Source organism: Molossus molossus, unplaced genomic scaffold (genome assembly GCF_014108415.1).
Source record: "Molossus molossus isolate mMolMol1 unplaced genomic scaffold, mMolMol1.p scaffold_m16_p_3, whole genome shotgun sequence".
NCBI classification, from domain to species: Eukaryota; Metazoa; Chordata; class Mammalia; order Chiroptera; family Molossidae; genus Molossus; species Molossus molossus.
The window spans coordinates 105,719,751-105,741,242 of record NW_023425366.1 but is presented as its reverse complement, the minus strand read 5'-3'; the positions used below and the strand labels follow the sequence as shown (position 1 = coordinate 105,741,242).

At 43.8% G+C, this 21,492-nt stretch overlaps 1 protein-coding gene across 1 annotated transcript in view; it reads right to left on the bottom strand.

The window, feature by feature from the left end:
* Positions 1-3,317: 3,317 nt before the first annotated feature.
* The window catches only part of TMC7 (transmembrane channel like 7), a 50,034-nt gene continuing 31,859 nt past the window's right edge, over positions 3,318-21,492 (bottom strand). The window contains exons 7-16 of the mRNA XM_036280162.1: positions 20,491-20,638; positions 19,395-19,568; positions 17,487-17,644; positions 15,158-15,275; positions 14,740-14,837; positions 12,704-12,890; positions 10,114-10,244; positions 7,370-7,525; positions 4,315-4,393; positions 3,318-3,499 (exon numbers count right to left, since the gene is read on the bottom strand). Coding sequence (XP_036136055.1) covers positions 3,434-3,499; positions 4,315-4,393; positions 7,370-7,525; positions 10,114-10,244; positions 12,704-12,890; positions 14,740-14,837; positions 15,158-15,275; positions 17,487-17,644; positions 19,395-19,568; positions 20,491-20,638 — 1,315 coding nt within the window. The 3' untranslated portion in view covers positions 3,318-3,433. The remainder of the gene's footprint in view (positions 3,500-4,314; positions 4,394-7,369; positions 7,526-10,113; positions 10,245-12,703; positions 12,891-14,739; positions 14,838-15,157; positions 15,276-17,486; positions 17,645-19,394; positions 19,569-20,490; positions 20,639-21,492) is intronic.

The following is a 21,492-nucleotide window of genomic DNA, read 5'->3' as shown; positions in this document are numbered from 1 at the left end:
TAGCCACTACTTATATGGAAAGATCTTCAAATGTTATTAATGAGAAAAAAGGGAGAAGCTGGGAAATATACATTTCATACATTCACATAAATTTATCTGCTTAAATAAGTATTATAATTTTCTGGGAGAATAAAATAAACATCATTAGCAGTGGTTCCCTCTGTGGGGGTGGGAAAGGGGAGTGCTTGAAATAATCTTGTCTTTTTAGTTTAAAACATACACATACACCGCCCCCTCGACTTCAACAGAGCGAAGGAGTCTTCAAAATACTCATCTGATGATTAAACACTTCTTTTTTCTCTCTGATTCTAGGAAAAGGTAGAGAACAACTTTACAAACTTATAATTTTCTATGCTCACTTGATTATTGACAAGAAGCTTCTGTGAATTCAAATATGCAATCACGCTGAAAAACCTTCAAGACTGTTTATTCAGTAGTTTTCATGCACATTTGTTAGTGAGGGCTGCACTTGAACAATTATACAGACATCACTTGAAGTTATTAAAGTTATCAAAATACATATATAAAAATACTCAAGAGGTATGAAAATTAGCATTGAAAACAACTATATTAGCATATTTCAATATCAGCATTATGATAGGGAAAGAAAACAGCTTGCATCTCTCTTTCCCTCTCTCGCTCCCTCTCTCTCTCTCTCTCTCTCTCTCTCTCACACACACACACACACACAAAACTTGACTATCCTCAGAAATATGGTAAAGGTGAGAACATTATATATATATAAATATACTAGGTAGAAATGCCCAAAATCAGAATTTTTAAAAAGTGAGTGCAATGAACTTTTGTGTACTCAAAATTTCATGATACCAGTTTTTAGACATAGAAAGTCATAAACTTTAATAAGACAGAAAAAGCTTGAGCCCTGGCCAGTTTGGCTCAGCAGTTAGAGCGTCGGCCTGCGGTCCAGAGAGACCTGGGTTCGATTCCCACTAAGGGCATGTACCTCGGTTGCAGTTTGTCCCCGACCCTGGTTGGGTCGTGCGGGTGGCAACCACTCAATGTGTCCCTTTCATGTCGATGTCTCTCTCTCTCTCTCTTTCTCTCTCTGCCCTCCCCCCCCCCCATCTGAACAAAAATGGAAAAATGTCCTCGGGTGAGGATAAAAAAAGAAAGAAAAAGCTTGAAAAGCTCATTGGTCTCAGAGGTACAAAAATATCCCATGTTAATGCTAACAAGGAAAGTAGATGGTCTGAGACAAAGGGACAAGGATACAGCAATGTGTAAACTACAGTAAGTTTGCTTTGCTTCTCAGAGCAGAGTCATTTTTTTCTAATGAGGGGAGGGATATTCTCAAGAGCAGCAGCTTTCTGAAACCTGCACCCAGAGTGAAATTCCAGGCTACCCCCAGGGAAGGTTTAGAGTCAGTGAGAGGGAGGCAGCCTCAAACGGTACATTATAAACTAAAGTACTTTGAAAACGATCTGAAGATATAAAAATGAAACCTTGTTACACCAAACAATAACTTGGGCTTATGTTAAAAAGTTCAGACCTATCATTTTGGAAAGTTTATGATGAGGTATTTATTGCGTACAGGTTTTACTGTAATGGAAATCTTAAGAGGTACTCGGCTAGTTCTATAACGTAAGGGCACTTGTGTTTAAATGTTTAAGCATAAGAAAAACAACGATAGCCCTGAACAATTTGGATATGTGTATTTAAGAAAACTATATTCAGTCTAGTTTCGTACACCTGTACAGGCTGGTCTGATCACCAGGCAGATCTGCAACCCACATGCACACAAACCCACCACTCGAATCCTCAACAGCCTTTTCCAGCCTGGCTTGCAATGTCCAGTGCCCTTTGGAAAGAGAGATCTCAGTGCAGGAATGGAAATGGTATTTGGAAGACTGAGAGGCAAACTTTGCCTCTTACTTTTGATGGCACAGGACTTCTGCCAAGTCTCGGAACTTGGGAGTGGAAGGAATGTGAAGGCTTGTGGATATCCACTTCCTTCAATGCCACTGTCGCCTGAGTAATAAGGCTGCAGCTAAGAAATCACTGCCATCTTGTGGTGACCCCTTCATAAGGCTTAATCTAGGACATTCCGAGAGAAGAACTCACACAGTAGGAACAGCTTTTCTCGTATTACTGCCATGTGGCTGAAATCACATAGCCATCCTCTCATGTTCCCACCACCTGTTCCAAAAACCATGAATCAAGGCTTCATTAAAAAACACCACCGCCACCACCAGCCCTGACTGGTTTGGCTCAGTAGTTAGAGCATCGGCCCTCGGACCAAGGATTCACAGGTTCGATTCTGGTCAAGGGCACATACCTCAGTTGCAGGTCGGTCCCCAGCCCTGGCTGGGGTCATGTGGGAAGCAGCTGATCAATGTGTCTCTCTCACATGGATGTTTCTCCCCCCCTCCCCATCCCTCCCTTCCACTCTATCTGAAGATAAATAAAAAAATATCCTCGGGTGAGGATTAAAAAAAAAAATCAGGTTTCATTTTAAGTCTACAGAACCAAAGGGCCACTACTCCTTAAGGAACACGTCTCAGCCTAAACCCCTAGAACCTGGTTTAAAAGAACTACCCAGCCCTGGCTGGTTTGGCTCAGCGGTTAGAGTGTCAGCCCGCGAACCAGAGAGTCCCAGGTTCGGTTCTCACTAAGGGTATGTACCTCCGTTGCAGTTTGTCCCCAGCCCCTGTTGGGGTCGTGTGGGTGGCAGCCACTCGATGTGTCTCTCTCAAGTCGATTTTTTTCTCTCTCTTTCTTTCCCTCTCCCTCCCACTCTATCTGAAGATAAATGCAAAAATGTTCTCAGGTGAGGATAAAAAATAAAAGACAAAACAAATAAGCTCTTAAAAATATATAGTCTCTCGCCCTGGCCGGTTTGGCTCAGCGGTTGGAGCATCCGCCTGCGGTCCGGAGAGACCCGGGTTCGGTTCCCGCTAAGGGCACGTACCTCGGTTGCGGTTTGTCCCCGGCCCTGGTTGGTCGTGCGGGTGGCAGCCACTCGATGTGTCCCTTCACATCTATGTTTCTCTCTCTCTCTCTTCCTCTCTCTCCCTCCCACTCTATCTGTACAAAAAATGGAAAAATGTCCTCGGATGAGGATTAAAAAAAAAAATATATATATATATATATATATATAGTCTCTCCTCCATTTTTGGTGTAAAAACTTACATGGCTTCATAAGTCAGTTTCTTGGTAGTCACTGAGTGGCTGCTAAACAGGCAAAGACTTGGTTTTGAACCCGGTTTTCTAAGTCACCAAAGCCCTGAGTAGGAGCTGAGTCACATAAATGTGGCCACCGCAGGTACACACATGAAACCACCTTCAGGAAAGGCCCGAACTCCGGAAAAACATTTTTTAAAAATTCCGCTTAACACCCAGGTGGACTTTGCAGGCTCAGCAGGTCACTTTGTCAGCGTATCAACTCACAGCAGCATCTTCGCCATCGGTCTAGTCAGTTCCTCACGTCCCTCTGGGCTTCTGTTAGTTTCTGGATTAGGTAACGCTTGTCACGACTTTCCTAAAAAAAAAAAAAAAGAAATAGATTCAAGAGCACATTCAATATATTTGGAAACAAATATTATTTCGACCCACTAAATTACCTATCAGACACGAGGCTAAGGATCCTAGACACTGGACTATAATGGCCTCCAGACTGGTCTGCCTCTCACTCTTGCCCCCTCACAGCCCCTTGTCCACAGAGCAGCTAATAACCTTTTGAAAATGCATATCAGACTTCTGCTTCACACCCTCCAGTGGTTTCCTATCACGCTCGGAATCCCACCCAAACTTCTGGCCAGAGCCGTCAGGCTGGGCTGTGACCCCAGCCGCAATTCAAGCATCTTGCCTCTCCAGCCACACCACCCTCCCTCCCTCCCTGCCCCCAGGAGTACCCAGCTCATTCCCTCGCTACAGCCTCGCCTGTTACTCTCATCCACCAGACCATCATCGACTCCTTCTCATCAGTCAAGGCTTAACTACAATGTCAGTCATCCCCTCAAAGAGGCCTTCGGTGGCTCACCTGTCACTCTATCCCATTTGTATTATTTTCACAGGAGATATTGCTATGAGGAGTCTTTTTCTTTAACTGCTTAGCAATCTCATCTCCTTCCTTCACCGCCGTATCCCAGCACAGTATGAGGCACAGATAGTTCTTAATAAATATGTTGAAGGAGTGAATGAATGAGGTTGGAGGAGGACTGGTCTGAAGGCAGAGTTTTGGGGGAGTGGTGTTTGAGGGGGCCCGTAGCATTCCTGGGGAAAGTGCCATTTCCCGTTACTTGTCCTGGATGAGCATCCCCAGCCATGACCCTCTGGACCGTCATGCTTCCTTACCAGGGACAGCTGCTCTCGGAGCTGGACGACCACCCGCTTGTGTGCTCCGGCCAGGGCAATGAAATAAAACATAACGAGGCTGCAACACAAGGTGAAGTGGTCACTAGGGAGTTTGTACCATTTGAGGGCCACTAGAAAAACAACCTGACAGGTTTCGCCTAGAACAGTTTTACTCACTAGAAAAAGAAAAGAAAACCAACACCTCTTCCAAGCAGAGGGCATCAGAAAACAGCCAGAGGGGTGAATGATACTGTGGAATCTCTCTGGCCTCAGCTTTCTCATCTGTAAAATGGGGATAATAACAGTAAAACCCAGTGACATCCAGCCTAAGATAATACAATTTTGAATAAAAGCAATTGGCAAATGGCTCCTATTTTCTGTACAGCCCTAAATCTCAAGTAGGAGGTGGATGAAGTTATTGTCTTTGGGGAGTGGGGCAGGTGAATGGAGGGAAACAGCAGGCAAGGTCATTCCATGAAAGGAGGGTGGTTTCCTGTCCAATCTCCCCAGACAGGGCTGAGGAAGTGAGAGCCACTGGAATCATTGATATCAACCATACTCTTCTGGAAGTCCCCACGGCCAAGGACAAGAATGGTCCCCAAAGATGTGAAGCCAGATCAGGTAACCACCACCAGATGGTGCCAGCCAAACCATCACTGGGGTGAACGAATTAGGATGGAGCCGCGGAATCCCAGGATCCTCGGAATCCCAGGATCCACGGAATCCCAGGATCCTCGGAATCCCAGGATCCTCGGAATCCCAGGCTGGCTGGCTGCACAGCTTCCCCAGGTCATTAATCTCATCCAAGGGATCCTGCCTTTAACACATGAATTTTTGTTGCCCACTTCTCGTATTACGGTGGGGTTTCACCGTAACAATGTCTACATCATAGGGTAATCGTGATGATTTCATGAGTTAATACATGTCAGCTACAATCACTTCCAATTATTTGAAGCTGTTACATTCTTTAAAGTCTCCAGGAACACTGATTAGTGAATTTTGAACCAATGCCCTTAGGGGAAATACAGGCTTAGGTTCCTAGGAGCCGGCACAACATTTTTGTCAGCTGATCTATACCTTGTCTTATGTTTCTTGTTTATTGAGAAAGGTTATCAATACATAATCTTGTTTCTGTTTAAAGACATTTATTATTCATTAACACTGAACTTACAGCCAACAGCACTGTAATTCATGACTGAATGAAGCTTATCTAATGTATGTATTTTCTCTGTAAAGTGCATCACAGCCTCCTTGCTCTTCGGAACACTAGACAAGTACTTCAGCACTATGCTTGAGGCCATTTCAAACAGTGAAATCACCAACCAAAGCACAAAATGCAAGAAACATGGCACTAAACAGACTGCGAAAAGGACGTATTTGTGCATGAGAAGCGAAGCAAGACGGCGGTATACTCAAGGCCTAGTTCGACCTCCGCTGGGCAGGCGCATGCTATGGTCTGAAAATGTGTGTCCTCCCTAAATTTACGTGTTGGAATCCTAATGCCCAATGTGGCAGGGTGAGAAGGTGGGGCCTCTGGGAGAAGATTATGTCATGAGGGTAGAGCCTCCTATTTGGATTAGTGCCCTGATATAAAGGACACTAGAGAGCTCCCTGGTCCCTTCTGTCCTGTGAAGACACAGTGAAAAGTCTATAAGCTAGGAGAGGGTCCTCACACAACCACCTGGCACCCTGATCTCGGACTTCCAGGCTCCAGAACTGTAAGAAATTTCTCTTGTTTATAAGCAGACTGGATAAGCCGAGACTGCATGGCAGGAGACTCGAATTTTTCCCTTCTCTATGCATGTCCACAAATGACCAGGAAAACTGCTGTGAGCACCGGAGATTTCAAAAGTCTTTTGGTGGGTGGACACATTAACAGCACAGGAAAAAACTGCACTGGAAGTCGTGAATAATGAGGATCCACTTATTAGAACAATGCCTAGCATATAGTAAGCCTTCAGTATACATTTGTGATTAGAATTACTCAATGTGAATCACTGGGCAGCAAAGACCCCCATCACCCTTGCATTTAACACTTGTCATTTACTGAGCCTTTAATGGCCAGGTCCTCTGCTAAGCACTTTACATGTGTTACCATACTTCCTTCTTCCCACAGCCTTATCAGCTATGTGCCATTCTTTTCTCCATTTTCCAGGTGAGGAAACAGAGGCTCCAAAAGGATATATAGGGACATGATGACCCAAGTCCACACAGCTTACAAGTGGTAGAGCCAAGGTTCAAGTTTATGTTGTTGTTTTTTATCCTCACCCAAGGACATTTTTGCATTTATCCTGAGACAGAGCAGGAGGGAGAAAGGGAGGAAGAGAGAGAGAGAGAAACATCGATGTGAGAGACACATCGACTGGCTGCCACCCACACGGCCCTCACTGGGGTCAGGGACAAACTGCAACTGAGGTACGTGCCCTTAGCAGGAACTGAACCCAGGCCTCTCTGGTCCGCGGGCCAATGCCACTCTAACCGCTGAGCCAAACCGGCCAGGGCAACTTTATGCTCTTTTTTATGCTCAATAATCAGTTTCTTTTTAAAAAAAAAAGCAAGTGATTTTGCCCTGGCCGGTTTGGCTCAGCAGTTAGAGCACTGGCATGAGACCTTCTTAGTCAAGGGCATGTACCTGGGTTGCAGGTTGGATCCCTGGCCCTGGTTGGGGTCATGTGGGAGGCAACTGATAGATGTGCCTCTCTCACATAGATGTTTCTCTCACTCTCTCCCCCTCCCACCCTTCTACTCTATCTAAAACTCAATGGAAAAATATCCTTGGGTGAGGATTAATTTAAAAACAAAGCAAGTGATTTTGTGAATAATCAGTAAAAATAATAGGTAATGTTTATTGGGTTTTCGTAAGCCAGGCATTGGGCTAAGTGCCTTATATGTGGGATCTTACTGAACCTGCTCAATGATCCTCTGAAAAAATTACTATTATTACGCCCATTTTAGAGATGGGAAAGTGAGGCTCAGAGAGGCTCAGTCATGTCTAAAGTGTAGCAGGTGAGCTCCCATGGGAGCTGCTCACGGGGTCCAGGTGGTTCTCACTCACCAGATGATCATGAAGAAAGGCACGGCAAAGGCTTCCGACGTGATGCCGTGGACCAGGGACTGCAGCGAGCCGGGGAAGGTGCTCACCGTCTTGGGAACCACCTCCCAGGTGGTGTTGAAGTTGGTGAACGGCCCACAAGCTTTGGAGGAAGGGATGCTGCCAGGACACAGACCAAGGAGCTTGGGTGAGGCGTGCTCCCAGGCTGAGCCCCTCTTCTACACATCTACAAGGCTTCGTTAACAGTAACCAGCGAGGAGCTGCCTGACCTCATGGCCTTTCAGAATATTCTGGTAAAAAATGCTTACCCTGAAATTTCATCAAGTCTCTAGATGATGAAATCTTCAAAAAATCAAAGATTAACTAAAAACATATAACTGAGAGCAATGGGTAAAATTTGAAAGGTCCTCGTTTTGAAATAAAGTTCTGGCCCAGCCAGTGTGGCTCAGTGGTTGAGCATAGACCCATGCACCAAGAGGTTCCCAGTTCGATTCCTGGTCAGGGCACATGCCCAGGTTGTGGCCCTGATCCCTAGTGGGGGGCATGCAGGAGGTGGCCAATCAATGTTCTATCTCATCGATGTTTCTCTCTCTCTCTCCCTCCCTCTCCTTTCCTCTCTCTCTAAAATCAATACAGAAAAAAAATTTTTTTTAAAAATAAAGCTCTGAAAGGCTCTTTGGGGACAACTGGAGAAATTTGAAAATGAAAGGAATGTGATGTTAGTATTAACTTTCTTAGGTGTGACAATGTTATTGTGGATGCACAGGAAGGAGAATGTCCTCATTTGTAGCAGCTGCATGCTCAAGTATTTAGGGATGAATGTCATGGTGCCTAGAGCTTAATTTCACATGGTTCACCACACACACAAAAATGTATGCACACAGAGAGAGAAAATAAATGTAGTAAAATGTCAACAATTGGGCCATCCAGTTGAGTTTTCACTGTGGCTATTTCTTCAACTTTTCCATAGAACAAAGTAGGGAAAAAATAAAATTATGATGAAAAAAATTAAATGAAGACCTACAAAGAATTGCCTACATTCACATCACAAAGTTCTGTGTAGGCTTCCCACTGCAGCCCTACTTTTACAGATGAAAAAATTTCCTACAAACCACCTAAGTGTTGTCTAAGGAAATGGATGAACAATTCACAATCCATTCGCACAGAATACTAAAGAACCACTGAGACAGACATACACATAGACCTGACTGTCTCCTAGAGAGAAACTAAGTACTAGTGGGAATAGGATTGGAAAATGAATTCCCACCATATACTCTTTTATATTTTATGGATTTTGTGCCATGTGAATATATTTATTATATTTAAAAAGTCAAAGCTAAAAGAATAAGAGTTTACACTTGCTGGCATGGACAAAAGCATAACATAAAATTAAGGGGAAAAAATAAGCTGCCAGGAAAGGATTAAAGCGTTATTCCATATGTATTTCTAAAAAATAAATACATTGTTAATAATGAATTTCCAGAAGTATTCACAGTGGCTAAGAGGTGAAGATAAGGAGTAATTTTTTTCTCTTTAATTTACAGTCCTCCATACCATTTGAATTTTGTATATATAATATATATTACTATAACAATAAAAATATATACATAAGTTAGTTAAAAAATAAAATGTGAGAAACACATTCAAAACATAAGGACTTTAATTTAAAGATGAAGAATTGAAATTCCATGAGAGTGTAAGTCAGGAGTTGGCAAACTACAGCTAGTGGACCAAATTTGACCCACAACCTGTTTTTTATGAAGTTTTATTGGAGCACAGTGATGCTTGTTAGCTTATACATTGTCTATGGCTGCTTACAGACACCATATGGCCCACAAAGCCTAAATTATTTACTCTCCTGCCCTTTACAAAAAAAGTTTGCTGGCCGCTGTGTAAGTGATTACACACCTAGGAAGTGGCATCACTGGGGCTTGAAACCTCAACTTCTGATCCTTAAGTCCTGAGCATTTCTGCTCTTTACAAATTCCACACCAGACCCTGCAATCGTATGTCATATGTTAAAGTCTTTATAGCCCTGGCCAGTTTGGCTCAGCGGTTAGAGCGTCGCCCTGCGGACCAGAGAGACCCGGGTTCGGTTCCCACTAAGGGCACGTACCTCGGTTGCAGTTTGTCTCCGGCCCCAGCTGGGGTTGTGTGGGTGGCAACCAGTCGATGTGTCTCTCTCACATCAATGTCTCTCTCTCTCTCTTCCTCCCTCTGTATCTGAAGATGAATGCAAAAATGTCCTCGGATGAGGATTTAAAAAAATGCCTTTATACCCCCCGCATCTACCTCAATGCTTGGCACACAGAAGGTTAAATAAATGTTTGCTAAGTGCAAACCCTCAACCAAAGGGGCAGGAATATGGGTGACTTCCTGATATTTTCTTGGTTTGTTTTTTTTCCTATACTCCAAGTGTTCTACAACGACCATGTATTATTTTCATAATCAGAAACAATAAAAAAGAAGAAAAGTCTAGATAGGACAGACCCAACTGGAACTCTCAAAAGTAATGGCCACCCAGCAAGCCCAAGTTCTGGAAATGGACCAAGACACTCCAGCCACCAGAGGGAGCTTCCAAAATCAGAGGGCACCTGGCTACGCCAGGAGCATCTTCCTGACGTGAGCTCTGCAGGTGGGAGTCGCACTGTGAGCAAAGCTGGCAGAAAACACAATGGGCCTTTTAATATAAAAGAGGACCATGTCAAGAAGCAGGGAAATGTTTCAGAAAACCAAGGGGTACTTACTGTGCCATGCTGATGGTCAGCGGTATTATTGCCAAACACAGGCCAATCAACAACACCAACAGGAAGAAGAAATTAGAATTGGATGCTCTGAACTGCCTCGGGGAGGGTCTGCAGGTATAAAGAAGACTCATCTAAGGAGAGGGAAAGAGAGGAAAAGTTCAGAGTACAGCTTCCTTGAGGATAAATGAGCACTTTCAAGCATTACAATGGAATTGTAAGTTGGTGTAACCTTTCTAGAGAGCAGTCAGCAATATAGATCAAAGTGAAAAATGTTTACTCCAGATCCCGACACTGGGCTGTAATATACGTATGTGGACGTTATGTAGCCCTTGGGAAGGATGAGAAAGCGAGCCTTACATCCTGCATGGTGCTATGAAATGAAAAGGGCAGATGTCAGCACTCTGTCCTATAGGATCTCATTTAAGTTTTCTTTTTAAAAGGATTCTTTATAGGGGTTTAAATATGTATTAGATGGATCTATAGCCCTGGCCGGGTAGCTCAGTTGATTAGAGCATCATCAGGTTTGATCCCTGGTCAGGGCACATACAAGAATCAACCAATGAATGCATAAATAAGTGGAACAACGAATTGATATTTTCTCTCCCCTTCTCCCTCTCTCCCTTACCGCCTTCTCTAAAATCAATAAACAAAAAGATAAGTAAAATAAATGGATCTACAATACTCTATAAAAAATTAAGAAATATTTTATTTGAATTTTTATAAGCATATTTATTTTTCCTATATATATATATTTTTTATCCTCACCCGAGGATATTTTTCCATTTTTTGTTCAGATAGAGTGGGAGGGAGAGAGAGGAAGGGGGAGAGAGAGAGAAACATCGATGTGAAGGGACACATCGAGTGGTTGCCACCCGCACGACCAACCAGGGCCGGGGACAAACTGCAACCGAAGTACGTGCCCTTAGCGGGAACCAAACCCGGGTCTCTCCGGACCGCAGGTCGACGCTTTAACCGCTGAGCCAAACTGGCCAGGGCTATTTTTCCTATATTTTTAAATAAATATTTCCATTGAAGGAAAGAAGACTTGAAGGAAAGATCAAGTGGGGAGGGGGAGAGAGGTACAATATCAGGCATGATATTTCTCCTTAATACTTTTAAATGCTGTATTACTGGGAGTAGGCATCAAGCTCTTCTAACTTCAGCAGTAGCCAGAACATCTTATGAGCAGAGGGCACTGAGTAGTACCAAGGACACTTGGTGTCCTGTCTGGGGACAGCCAGTCAGTCAGGCCCGGAGTAAGTGTCAGAACTTAGCTCAGCAGCCCTGACCCAGCCCATTTCCCCGCATTATCTTTACTGTGCTGCACACTGGGAGGCCACTAGCCAACCAATATTTTTGGGAAAGGGAAAACGTTCCTATGAGCTTTTCCTTCTCCATTTCTGCTTTCATGACTTCAGCCCATTGAAGTTCCCAAATGAAAGCATCAAAACATTCTTCGAAGGCCAAAGTATCCCGGTGGAAAGACTGGCCCAGTTCGAGGCCCTGCTCACCAGATTAAGTGGCTCTGGAGTGAGAGGAACCCAGATTCAAATCCCAGGACTCACTTATACTGTGTGACCTTAGACCAGTTATTACTTAATCTCTCTGAACTTCCATTTCCTACGTGTTCAGCAGAGTGGCGGCACATGGTATTACTATCATCCACTATTATTATTGTCATCATTAGTATTATTATTTCCATTTCTGAATCCTCAGGCCTTGGCATAAGAGATAATCAATAAATGTTGGGCTTGTTAATAGAGGGTACCTCTGGAAGAAGGAATGAAAGTTATTCTATACCTATCTGTATTGTTTAAATGTTTAATATCAAGCATATATTGCCTCTATAATAAAGAAAAAGATGTTTGGGCCCTGGCCGGTTTGGCTCAGCTGTTAGAGCGTCCGCCTGCGGTCCGGAGAGACCATGGTTCGGTTCCCACTAAGGGCATGTACCTCGGTTGCAGTTTGTCCCCGGCCCTGGTTGGTCATGCGGGTGGCAGCCACTCGATGGGTCCCTTTCACATCGATGTTTCCCTCTCTCTCTCTTCCTCTCTCTCCCTCCCACTCTGTCTGTACAAAAAATGGAAAAATGTCCTCGGATGAGGATAAAAAAAAAAAAAAGAAAAAGATGTTTGGTTCATGAGCCCAGATAGGTTAGACATCTGCAGGGCTTATTCACCCATTAAGCACCTAGTTCAGGCACAATGCCTAGAGCCTGTGAGCTGCTCAAGGACCTACACAAATAATTGAGACCTAAATATAAATTCACCGGCTCCAAAATCCAAACAGAAAATTATAAAATGTAAATTAATAACCATTTGGTTAAACATTACCAAATGTACCACTGTCAACTGATAGATCAATTGCAACTCACCTCTTAAACAGTCATATAAAAACGACACTGAAATCTCAGGAGCAAAACAACACTCAACAAAACTCAAAATTATGAAATGTGAAAATCCTTTTCTCCACAATAAAAAAATATATCAAATAAGGACTGTAAATTTGATACGTCTGAAAGAATGTGCCTGAGCTCCAAACATGCGAGAGTGGTGCTGGGTATCAGCCCACGATCCCCACCTCTTCTTACCTCTTTCACATAAAAGATGATGATGAATTTCAAAGTTGCAATGGCAGGGATAAGGGGTGAGAAAAAGGCTCCGATCCAGCAAATGGTTTGCCCATAAACAATGCCCAGCACGTTATCAGGAATGGCGAATTCCTGCTGGCCCCAGCACTTCATCAGCTTCCAAGAGGAACAGTGGGTCACCAGGAGCCTGGAAACAAAGGGGACAATTTCTCACTTGGACCATCAGCATCCGCCAAGGCCACACAACCACGTCCACAAAATCGGGGCCATTTCCACACAGATCTTTCATGGGAACTGGTTAATCACAAGTCTAGAAGATGCAAAAGATAGTGAATTCTGGAATTATTAAGACCAGGATCTGAGTATCAGATCTACAACTGACCAACCAAATACATTTAGACAGGGCTCATTTTTCTCATCTGGCACGTGAGGGGATTATAACACAAGGTAGTTTGCTGGGTTGAGGGTGATGATAAAAAAAATGGGCAGTATCTGTGCTTTGGCTTGCCAATCCATCACAAAGTCGTGTGAAAATGGCTTGAGGACCTGTCACCTCGCGTGCCACCCTAGGACCAGGGGCCTGAGATAAACACGCAGCATTGTTTACAACAGCATGGCCAGGTATTAGCAAAAATACTGGAAACAACCTAAATGCCCATAAGTAGGAGCTGGATTGACAAATTATAAGCCATGGATACAGTGGAATATTATACAGTCCTTAAAATAAATGAAAATCCATGTGTCCTCCCATAGAAAGTTTATGGTATTTTGTGTGGGAGAAGAAAAGCAAGCTTCAGACCAATAGATAGCACCGTGATCCCATTTAAGGAGGGAAAAAAAATGAACATTTCTAGGAAGACTGTGTGTCTATTTACAAATGTATTTATGCAAATGAACGTTTTTATTTTTAAGGACTATTGGATCTTCCCCAAAGTATTAACAATGACCATCTGATGAGGGGATGAAATTGGGGAGTTAGGGGTATGGTAACAAACAAAAACTCTCACTATTCTCCAGAGTTCTGTTTATTTACATTCTAAATATTTTAAAATTTTAAATAAGCACATAGTCATGTCATATTCCTATAATTGTTAAAAGGAGGGTTTCTTTTTTCATGTTTATTTTTAAGGGCTTACTGGGCCTCTGACATGCTCACAGAATTTGTACATCTGGGTAAAAAGGTCATTAGTGAACAGTGTCTCACCTAAGGCTCAAGGAGATGCTGAGAATAATTTTTAAAATGGCTGGTGTGGCTCAGTGGTTGCATCAACCCGTGGACAAAAGAGCCACAGGTTCGATTTCTGGTCACGGGCATGTACCTGGGTTGCAGATTTGATCCCCAGCCCAGGTCAGGGAGCATAAAGGAGGCAACCAATCCATGTGTCTCTCTCACATCAATGTTTCTCTCTCCCCCCTTCTACTCTCTCTAAAAATCATTGAAAAATTATATCCTCAGGTGAGGATTAAAAAAAATGGCAGCATAGTGATGATAATCATGATGGTGATAGTGTTTTGCTGAGGTTTGAAGTACTGAAGAGTGGAGTATTATTCTTGGTACTCTCTCTGTATTTTCTCATTTAATCCTCACAAGGTGCTGTGAGGCGGGTACCGCTACTGTCTCCATTTCACAGGCAGGAAAATGAGCACAGACCTTAAATCACCTGCCAAGGTCACATGACTAGCAAGTGGCAGTGCTGGGCTTGAACTCAGATCAGGAAATGGGGTGTCCACGGAGGCCTGGAGGGTCTTCCCTGACAGGGCCCGAGGCTGTGCTGATGGGAGGAAGTCATCCCCCCGGAAATCTCATGGGAAGCAGTGCCATTTCCACTCTTTACGCTGCCTTTTGGGGGCACCTAGTGGACTATGGGGTTGACAGCCTGGAGCTGTTTGAAAGTCACCAGATGGTTCTCAGTAGTTTCCGGGGACTGTGACATCATCTGGTACTTTATGGAGAGCAGCTGGGAGAGAATCCTCCAGTTGGGGCAGGGGTCGGAGGAGTGGGGGAGAAAAGGGGGACACCCACCCCTCACACTTACTTTCTAGGAAAATCCACAAAAAGTGTCACAGCTAAGATGATGATGAAGTCGAATATCATCAGCTTGTACATTTCCTGCCCCACTTGGGTCTCCCAGCACTGAAATCAAAGACAGGGAGAGAGAGGCAATGAGACCTGCCTCAGGGCGGAGAAAGCCAGATTCTCAGGCTCCTCCCAGTGCCCTGCCCGGCCCCAGATCCTGCTGCCTCTGGAGGCTCTCAGCTGATGCTCCTCTGAGCGCCAGCACGAACTTGGGGTTTCGAGCCCGTAGAAGTGCCTGGTGTGTCAGAGTCTGCCACACAGTGAGGCAGTGGATCAACTGGGATTCAAACCTATGACTTCAAGGCTGTTCTCTTGACCTTGAGGCTGTTACTCCAAAATGACTCACTCAGCTAGATGCTCTCATCCCCCAGCCTCACCGGGTAGAGTTTCTGGTTGTAGCCACAGAGCTCACAGGAGTAGTTATCACAGGATGTGATCTTGGAGCCCAGGGTGAACACCAGCACACAGATGGTGGCCAGCCGCATGAAGACACACCTGCAGGAAGAGAGGGAAGAAACAGGAAGGAAGAGGAGGCCTTGGGACAGACTGGGCCCTTGGAACTAGGGCTAGGGAGCAGAGAAGCTGCCTTTCTTAAAAGCAAACTCACAAATGGGTAGAGTTTCTGTTTGCAATGATAAGCAAGTTTTAGAAATGGGTAGTGGTGATGGTGGCTCAACATTGGAAATGTACTTAATGCCACTGAGTTGTACACTTAAAAATGGCAAACTTTATACTAATACAGTACCACAAATATTTTTTATTTGTTTCTTTGTTAATCCTCACCTGAGGATATTTTTTCATTGATTTTTTAGATAGAATAAGAGGGAGGGAGGGGAAGAGAGACAGAGAGAGAAACATCGATGTCAAAGAGACATCGATTGGTTGCCTCCCGCATGACCCTGACCATGGCCAAAGACAAACCTGCAACCCAGGCATGTGCCCTTGACTGGGGATCAAACCCTTAACCCTTTGGTCCATGGCCGATGCTCTAACCATTGAGCGAAACCATCCAGGGCATACCACAATTTTTTTAAATGGCAGATAAAAAGATAAGAAAGCTGGGAACTCCTGAATCTATGATGTTGTAGCCACATTTCAGAACATTGTACAGTTCTGAAAAGAACTAATTGAATCTTGTATGTATCCGCTTTGACAGATAGACTTCTGATATATTGAGAAGTGAATAAAGCACATTGCAGTGTTTCATACACATATGAATCTATTTTTAAAAGAAAATGTGTAGCTCTGGCCAGTTTGGCTCAGCGGTTAGAGCATTGGCCTGCAGTCCAGGGAGACCCAGGTTCGGTTCCCACTAAAGGCATGTATTTGGTTGCAGTTTGTCTCCGGCCCCGGTTGGGGTTGTGTGGGTGGCAGTCAGTCGCTGTGTCTCTCTCACATCGCTGTTTCTCTCCCTCTCGTCCTCCCTCTCTCCCTCTCACTCTATGAATGCAAAAAGTGTCCTGAGGTGAGAATTTAAAAAAAAAATGTATGGATGTTGTTATGAGCAACAGAAACTGTGCAGATGGGGCTGCCTGAGGAAGCTGGATTCAAGAGAGGAGGGCAGATAGTACTATTTTTAAAAAGATGCTTTCTAGTATTTGGTTTGTAATAAAAAAATAAAAACATTAAAAAGTGAGTGGTAGAGTCCTGGCCAGTGTAGCTCAGTGGTTAAAGCACTGGCCCACTCACCAAAGGGTCGCAAGTTCGATTCCAGGTCAAAGGCACATACCTAGGTTTTGGGTTCGATCCTTAGTTGGGGTGCATATTGGAGGCAACTGATGATGTTTCTCTCTCACATCGATGTTTCTCCCTCTGTCCTCTCCTCTCTCTCTCTCTCTCAAGTCAATAAAAATACATCCTTGGGTGAGGATTAAAAAAAAAAAAAGATGCAAATATAATCTGAGGCATTTGAAAAGCAGCAAAGATGCTCGTTTCACATGGTCCCCACCTCATCCTCTTCAACTCATTTGTGTTGGCTTCCTGCACCCTGCTTCATGCCTGGCATTTTTAAAAAATGAAACTGAATATTTATTTAAAATGAGAAGTAGTATCACAACAATTTACAAAAAGTCAACTGTAGCACCCGCTGTGGGTGACCTGGCCGGCCACATTTTTTCAGCACTCACTATTCTAACAAATGCTTCAAGTTCCTCCTGCAAGGACTTGTAACTCTCCACCCAAGGCCTACACCCATGGGGGGTAGTAGGTGGAAGTGTGTGGAGTTATTACCTCTGGGACCAGCCATGCTTAGGCGGAAGAGGCAGAATATCTGGTTTGGTGAGAAAGAGCTAAGGTATTTCTCACACTAACTCCCAGTTACCCGCAGGACTGAGCCCCAGCTGCCAACAGCAGCAGCCTGTCTGATAACACACTGTTTATCAGCTGCCTTTCCTTCTCTCTCACTTCCTCACCCCCTTGTTATTTCTAACATCTTCAGAGCCAAGGCCTCCTCCTGGGGCCCCACCCTACACCCTCAGACATCAATGTGTTAATACATGAACCAAAAATATAATGCTGATGATGAGTAGATTCTGAGGTCAAAGAGACTTCACTCACTGTGCAAACTCAAATTAATTCATGGGAGCTGTCTGAACATTAAAGAGGATTCTTGGCTTAGCAAGAAAATATGCCACGATTGATTAGCAATGTCTTCCACAGGCAAGGAAGAGGGCAAGTGGTGATCTGCTTGGTGTGTCTAGACATTACCTGAGGATTGTCAGCCGGATCTCAAAGCCTGGGGAATAATCTTCATAGTGGATGATCCTGGCAAAGATCACTGGGGTGATAAAATTGGCCAGTGTGATGACAATGGAAGGCAGGTACAATATCAAGAGGTTCTCTCCAAAAACCATCTTGTCAATTTCCTATGAAGATAACAAAACTGGTCAAGAGTATAATAAGGAAAATTGCATTACAGATGAGTTGATCTTAAAAGAACTCAACTATATGTATTAGGCCATATACTTTCAACTTGTGCAGTGTTGTATGTCAGTTATACCTCAATAAAACGGGGGGAAAAAACTCAACTATATATGTTTATTAGTGAACAAACAAAACAAAACATACATGCTATTCAACAAGGCCCTTAAACATAAGCCATATCCTTCCTTGGGTGTTCAAATAGAGGAAACATTATCTAGAACCATACTAGAAGAAAAATGGAATTGGATTTATTTAGGTCAGGTATAAAAAACAATCCATGTTTCTATATCAATGGGCAATGTATTTTCAAGACTGTAGCCCCGCCGGTGTGGCTCAGTGATTGAGTGTCGACCCATGCACCAGGAGGTTGCTGGTTCAATTCCCAGTCAGGGTACATGCCCAGGTTGTGGGCCCGATCCCCAGTGGGGGGCATGCAGGAGGCAGCCAATCAATGTTCTCTCTCATCTATGTTTCTCTCTCTCTCTCCCTCTCCCTTCCTCTCTCTCTAAAATCAATAAAGGAAAAATATATATATTTTTAAAAGACTGTAATAATGACTTAGAATAGCCATCCTCTCCTTCTTTAATAATAATAGACTGTTTAGTCACATACATGGCTATTCAGGATCAAACTAAATTTCCCAGCCTCCTTTGTAGCTAGGTACAGCCATCTCACTAAATTCTAGCCAAAAGAATGTAAGTGAAAGTTTTAAGTGCAACCTCCAGGTCATGACCTTGAAGGGAAGGGGTGTGCCCTCCCCATCTTCTTCCCATTGGTTATATGGTAAGCTATCAAGTATCATACAAAAGAGGGCCACACCCTGAGGATGGCAGAGCCACAGGATGGAAGGCATCTGGGCTTCTGATGATTGATTTCATGAAGCAGAGCCACTAGACCAGTGGTTCTCAGCCTGTGGGTCATGACCCCTTTGGGGGTCGAACAACTCTCACAGGGGTTGCCTAAGACATAACATAGCAAAATTATAATTATGAAGTAGCAACAAAAATAATTTTATGGTTGAGGAATTGTATTAAAGGGTTGCGGCATTAGGAAGGTTGAGAACCACTACACTAGACCAACTTGACGTTTTAAAACCACTGTTAGCCCTGGCCAGTTTGGCTCAGTGGTTGGAGTGTCGGCCTGTGGTCCAGAGACCCAGGTTCGGTTCCCGCTAAGGGCACGTATCTCGACTGCAGTTTGTCCCCAGCCCTGGATGGGTCGTGCGGGTGGCAGCCACTCGATGTGTCCCTTTCACGACAATGCTTCTCTCTCTCTCTCTTCCTTTCTTTCCCTCCCACTCTATCTGAACAAAAAATGGAAAAATGTCCTCAGGTGAGGATAAAAAATAATAATAATAAAATAAATAAAATAAAACCACTGTTATTTTAGGTAAACTGAGGCCCCTACTAGTAAGTAGAGGAGTTGGGGATTAAATCAGGCAGTCTAGCTGGATTTAAATATTGTGAACTCCAGGGAGAGTAGGTACCCCAAATACTCTATCTTGGATGCTTTTTATTTCCATTAGAAGTGGAAACTGATTGCCTCTGATTCCTGGTTCTCTGTCATATCAGCCGAATTTATATCCCCATATATAAAACAAGTGCTGATGGTATCTGCCTCAGAGGCTTGCAAGGCATTTAGCATAATGTCCAACCACAGTAAAAGTTAAGTTGACTTTCAACGAGTCCTTACTTTCTTCATGTGTTCTTGCGAGAATATAGTTGCTCTATAGATTGCATAAAAGCATGCCACTAAAACGGCTAGAACAACACAGTTCAAAACCAGTCTCAAAGAGTAAATCCGTATCGTTTCTTCAGGGGTCCTCTCTGCTATCTTCTGCCGTATTCTTTCTTCCTCCAGGTCTGCCTGAGGAGCAAAGACAACTCATTTGTGAGCATGATGGCGAAGGGATATTCAGGGGAGAAGTCTCTGATATCTTCTTACCCTGTCTTTAAGACTTTCCTTAAATATTCATCTTTCCCAAGATACTTTCCCAGATAAAGCCCAGCTAGTTTTCATATCTACTAAACCCCAAAGTCCAGGTAGAACCTTCTATTTAAGATTGCAATTAGCCTGCAATAAATGGGAAAACAGAACTGTTAACCCATTCATGACATTACTTATATGTTACATGCGTTATTTCTTGAAACAGTCAATAAGGTGGGTGGTTTTGTTGTGTGTGTGTGTTTTTATTCTAATTCAATCTGGTCTTTGCTTTTAATAAGATACTTTCGTCTATTTATATTTAGTATAATAACACATTTGACTTGGTTTCTTCTATCTTACTTTATTAAGCTTTGATGTAATTGTCCCCTCCTCCTTTTGGGGGGTAGGTTTGACCACAATACTATTTATTACTCCTTCTCTCCTTATTCATTTAGAAATTCTCTTCTAATTTTTCATATCACTCCACCCCACCTTATCATCATAGCATTCCCTCCTTAGTCCTATTTCTCCTGGTATAAGCAATGTTTATGACGGGTTCTCACGAAATGGAAAGATAACAGGGTGGCAGGGGGAGGGGGAGTACCATCTCCTTCCACTCACAGTCCTGCCCTCCCTTCCCAGCCCGTTTACCAGCTCCATGCTTGGGCCATGCTTGGGCGAGGGCAATCAACCCCAGGAAGATGTTCTCCGCACAAAGCTCTTGAAAACCACAGGGGGGAAACTTGCTAAGCACTGGAGACAGCCTGGCCCCCACCTGGCTCCTCTGCAAGCTGCAAACCCGCCTCCCAAGGCAGGACCTTGCTGGCAAGGAAGCCACCAAGAGAAACCCAGCAGCACTCACCCGGAGCTCGTACCGCAGGCTGCTGTGCTTCAGGTTCGCCGTGCTTTGGTTGGTGATGCAGAAGTCCCAGCCAGCGAAGATCTTGTTGCAGTAACTCTGGAAGTGCTCCTCACTCCGGATCAGGTTGATTTTGAACCCTTCCACTGACCTGACCCCAAAAAACGATTATGCTTCTTATAAGAACAACAACAAAATACAGGCCCATGGATTGGCTTTGTCTAGAATAAAACAGTTCCACGTGGCTGCATTTTCTACTCATTTTGACACGGTCAAGTTCTGGACCACCCTAAATATATGTAGCAGCTCATGGTTAAAATCATTTTCTTTCATCCATCTAATGGCTCTTCTCACAGCTGGAATAAAATCCAAACTCTCTAACTGCCTACATGATCCTGCATGATACCATCATTCTTCCCATCAGACCACTCTGCTGATACTACATTGGCTTTTTTTTTCCATTTCATAAACACACAAACCTCTGCTCCTGCCTCAGGGCCTTTGCACTTGCAGTTCCTGCTACCCACTGTGCGGAGAATTCTTCCCCTGCTTCTCCCTATGGCTGCCTCCTTCCCATCTTTCAGGTTTCAGCTCAAATAACCCCTCCATGGATTCCCCACCACCCCATCTAAAGTTGTGACTCCCACTTCAAGTTGGTCTCTTTCATTTCCTTCAGAGCAATGAACCTAATCTGCAATTATCATACTTACCTGTTTACCGCTCACGGTCCCTAGCCCCGACTAAATGTTAAATTCCTTGATGACAGATACCCTGGCTGCCTCGCCACCTTTATATCCAAAATGCCTGGACCATAATGTGGTCACTACCAATTGATGGATAAATGAATGAATAAATGACTCTAAATAATAAATTAACCCAACATTTAGTGAGCACCTGTTCCAATCAGATGTAACTCTTGCACATTTTATAAATGTTATTCAATCAAATGCTTTCATGGAAAAAAATACATCCTGGCACTTGATGATACAAACACACCAAATACCA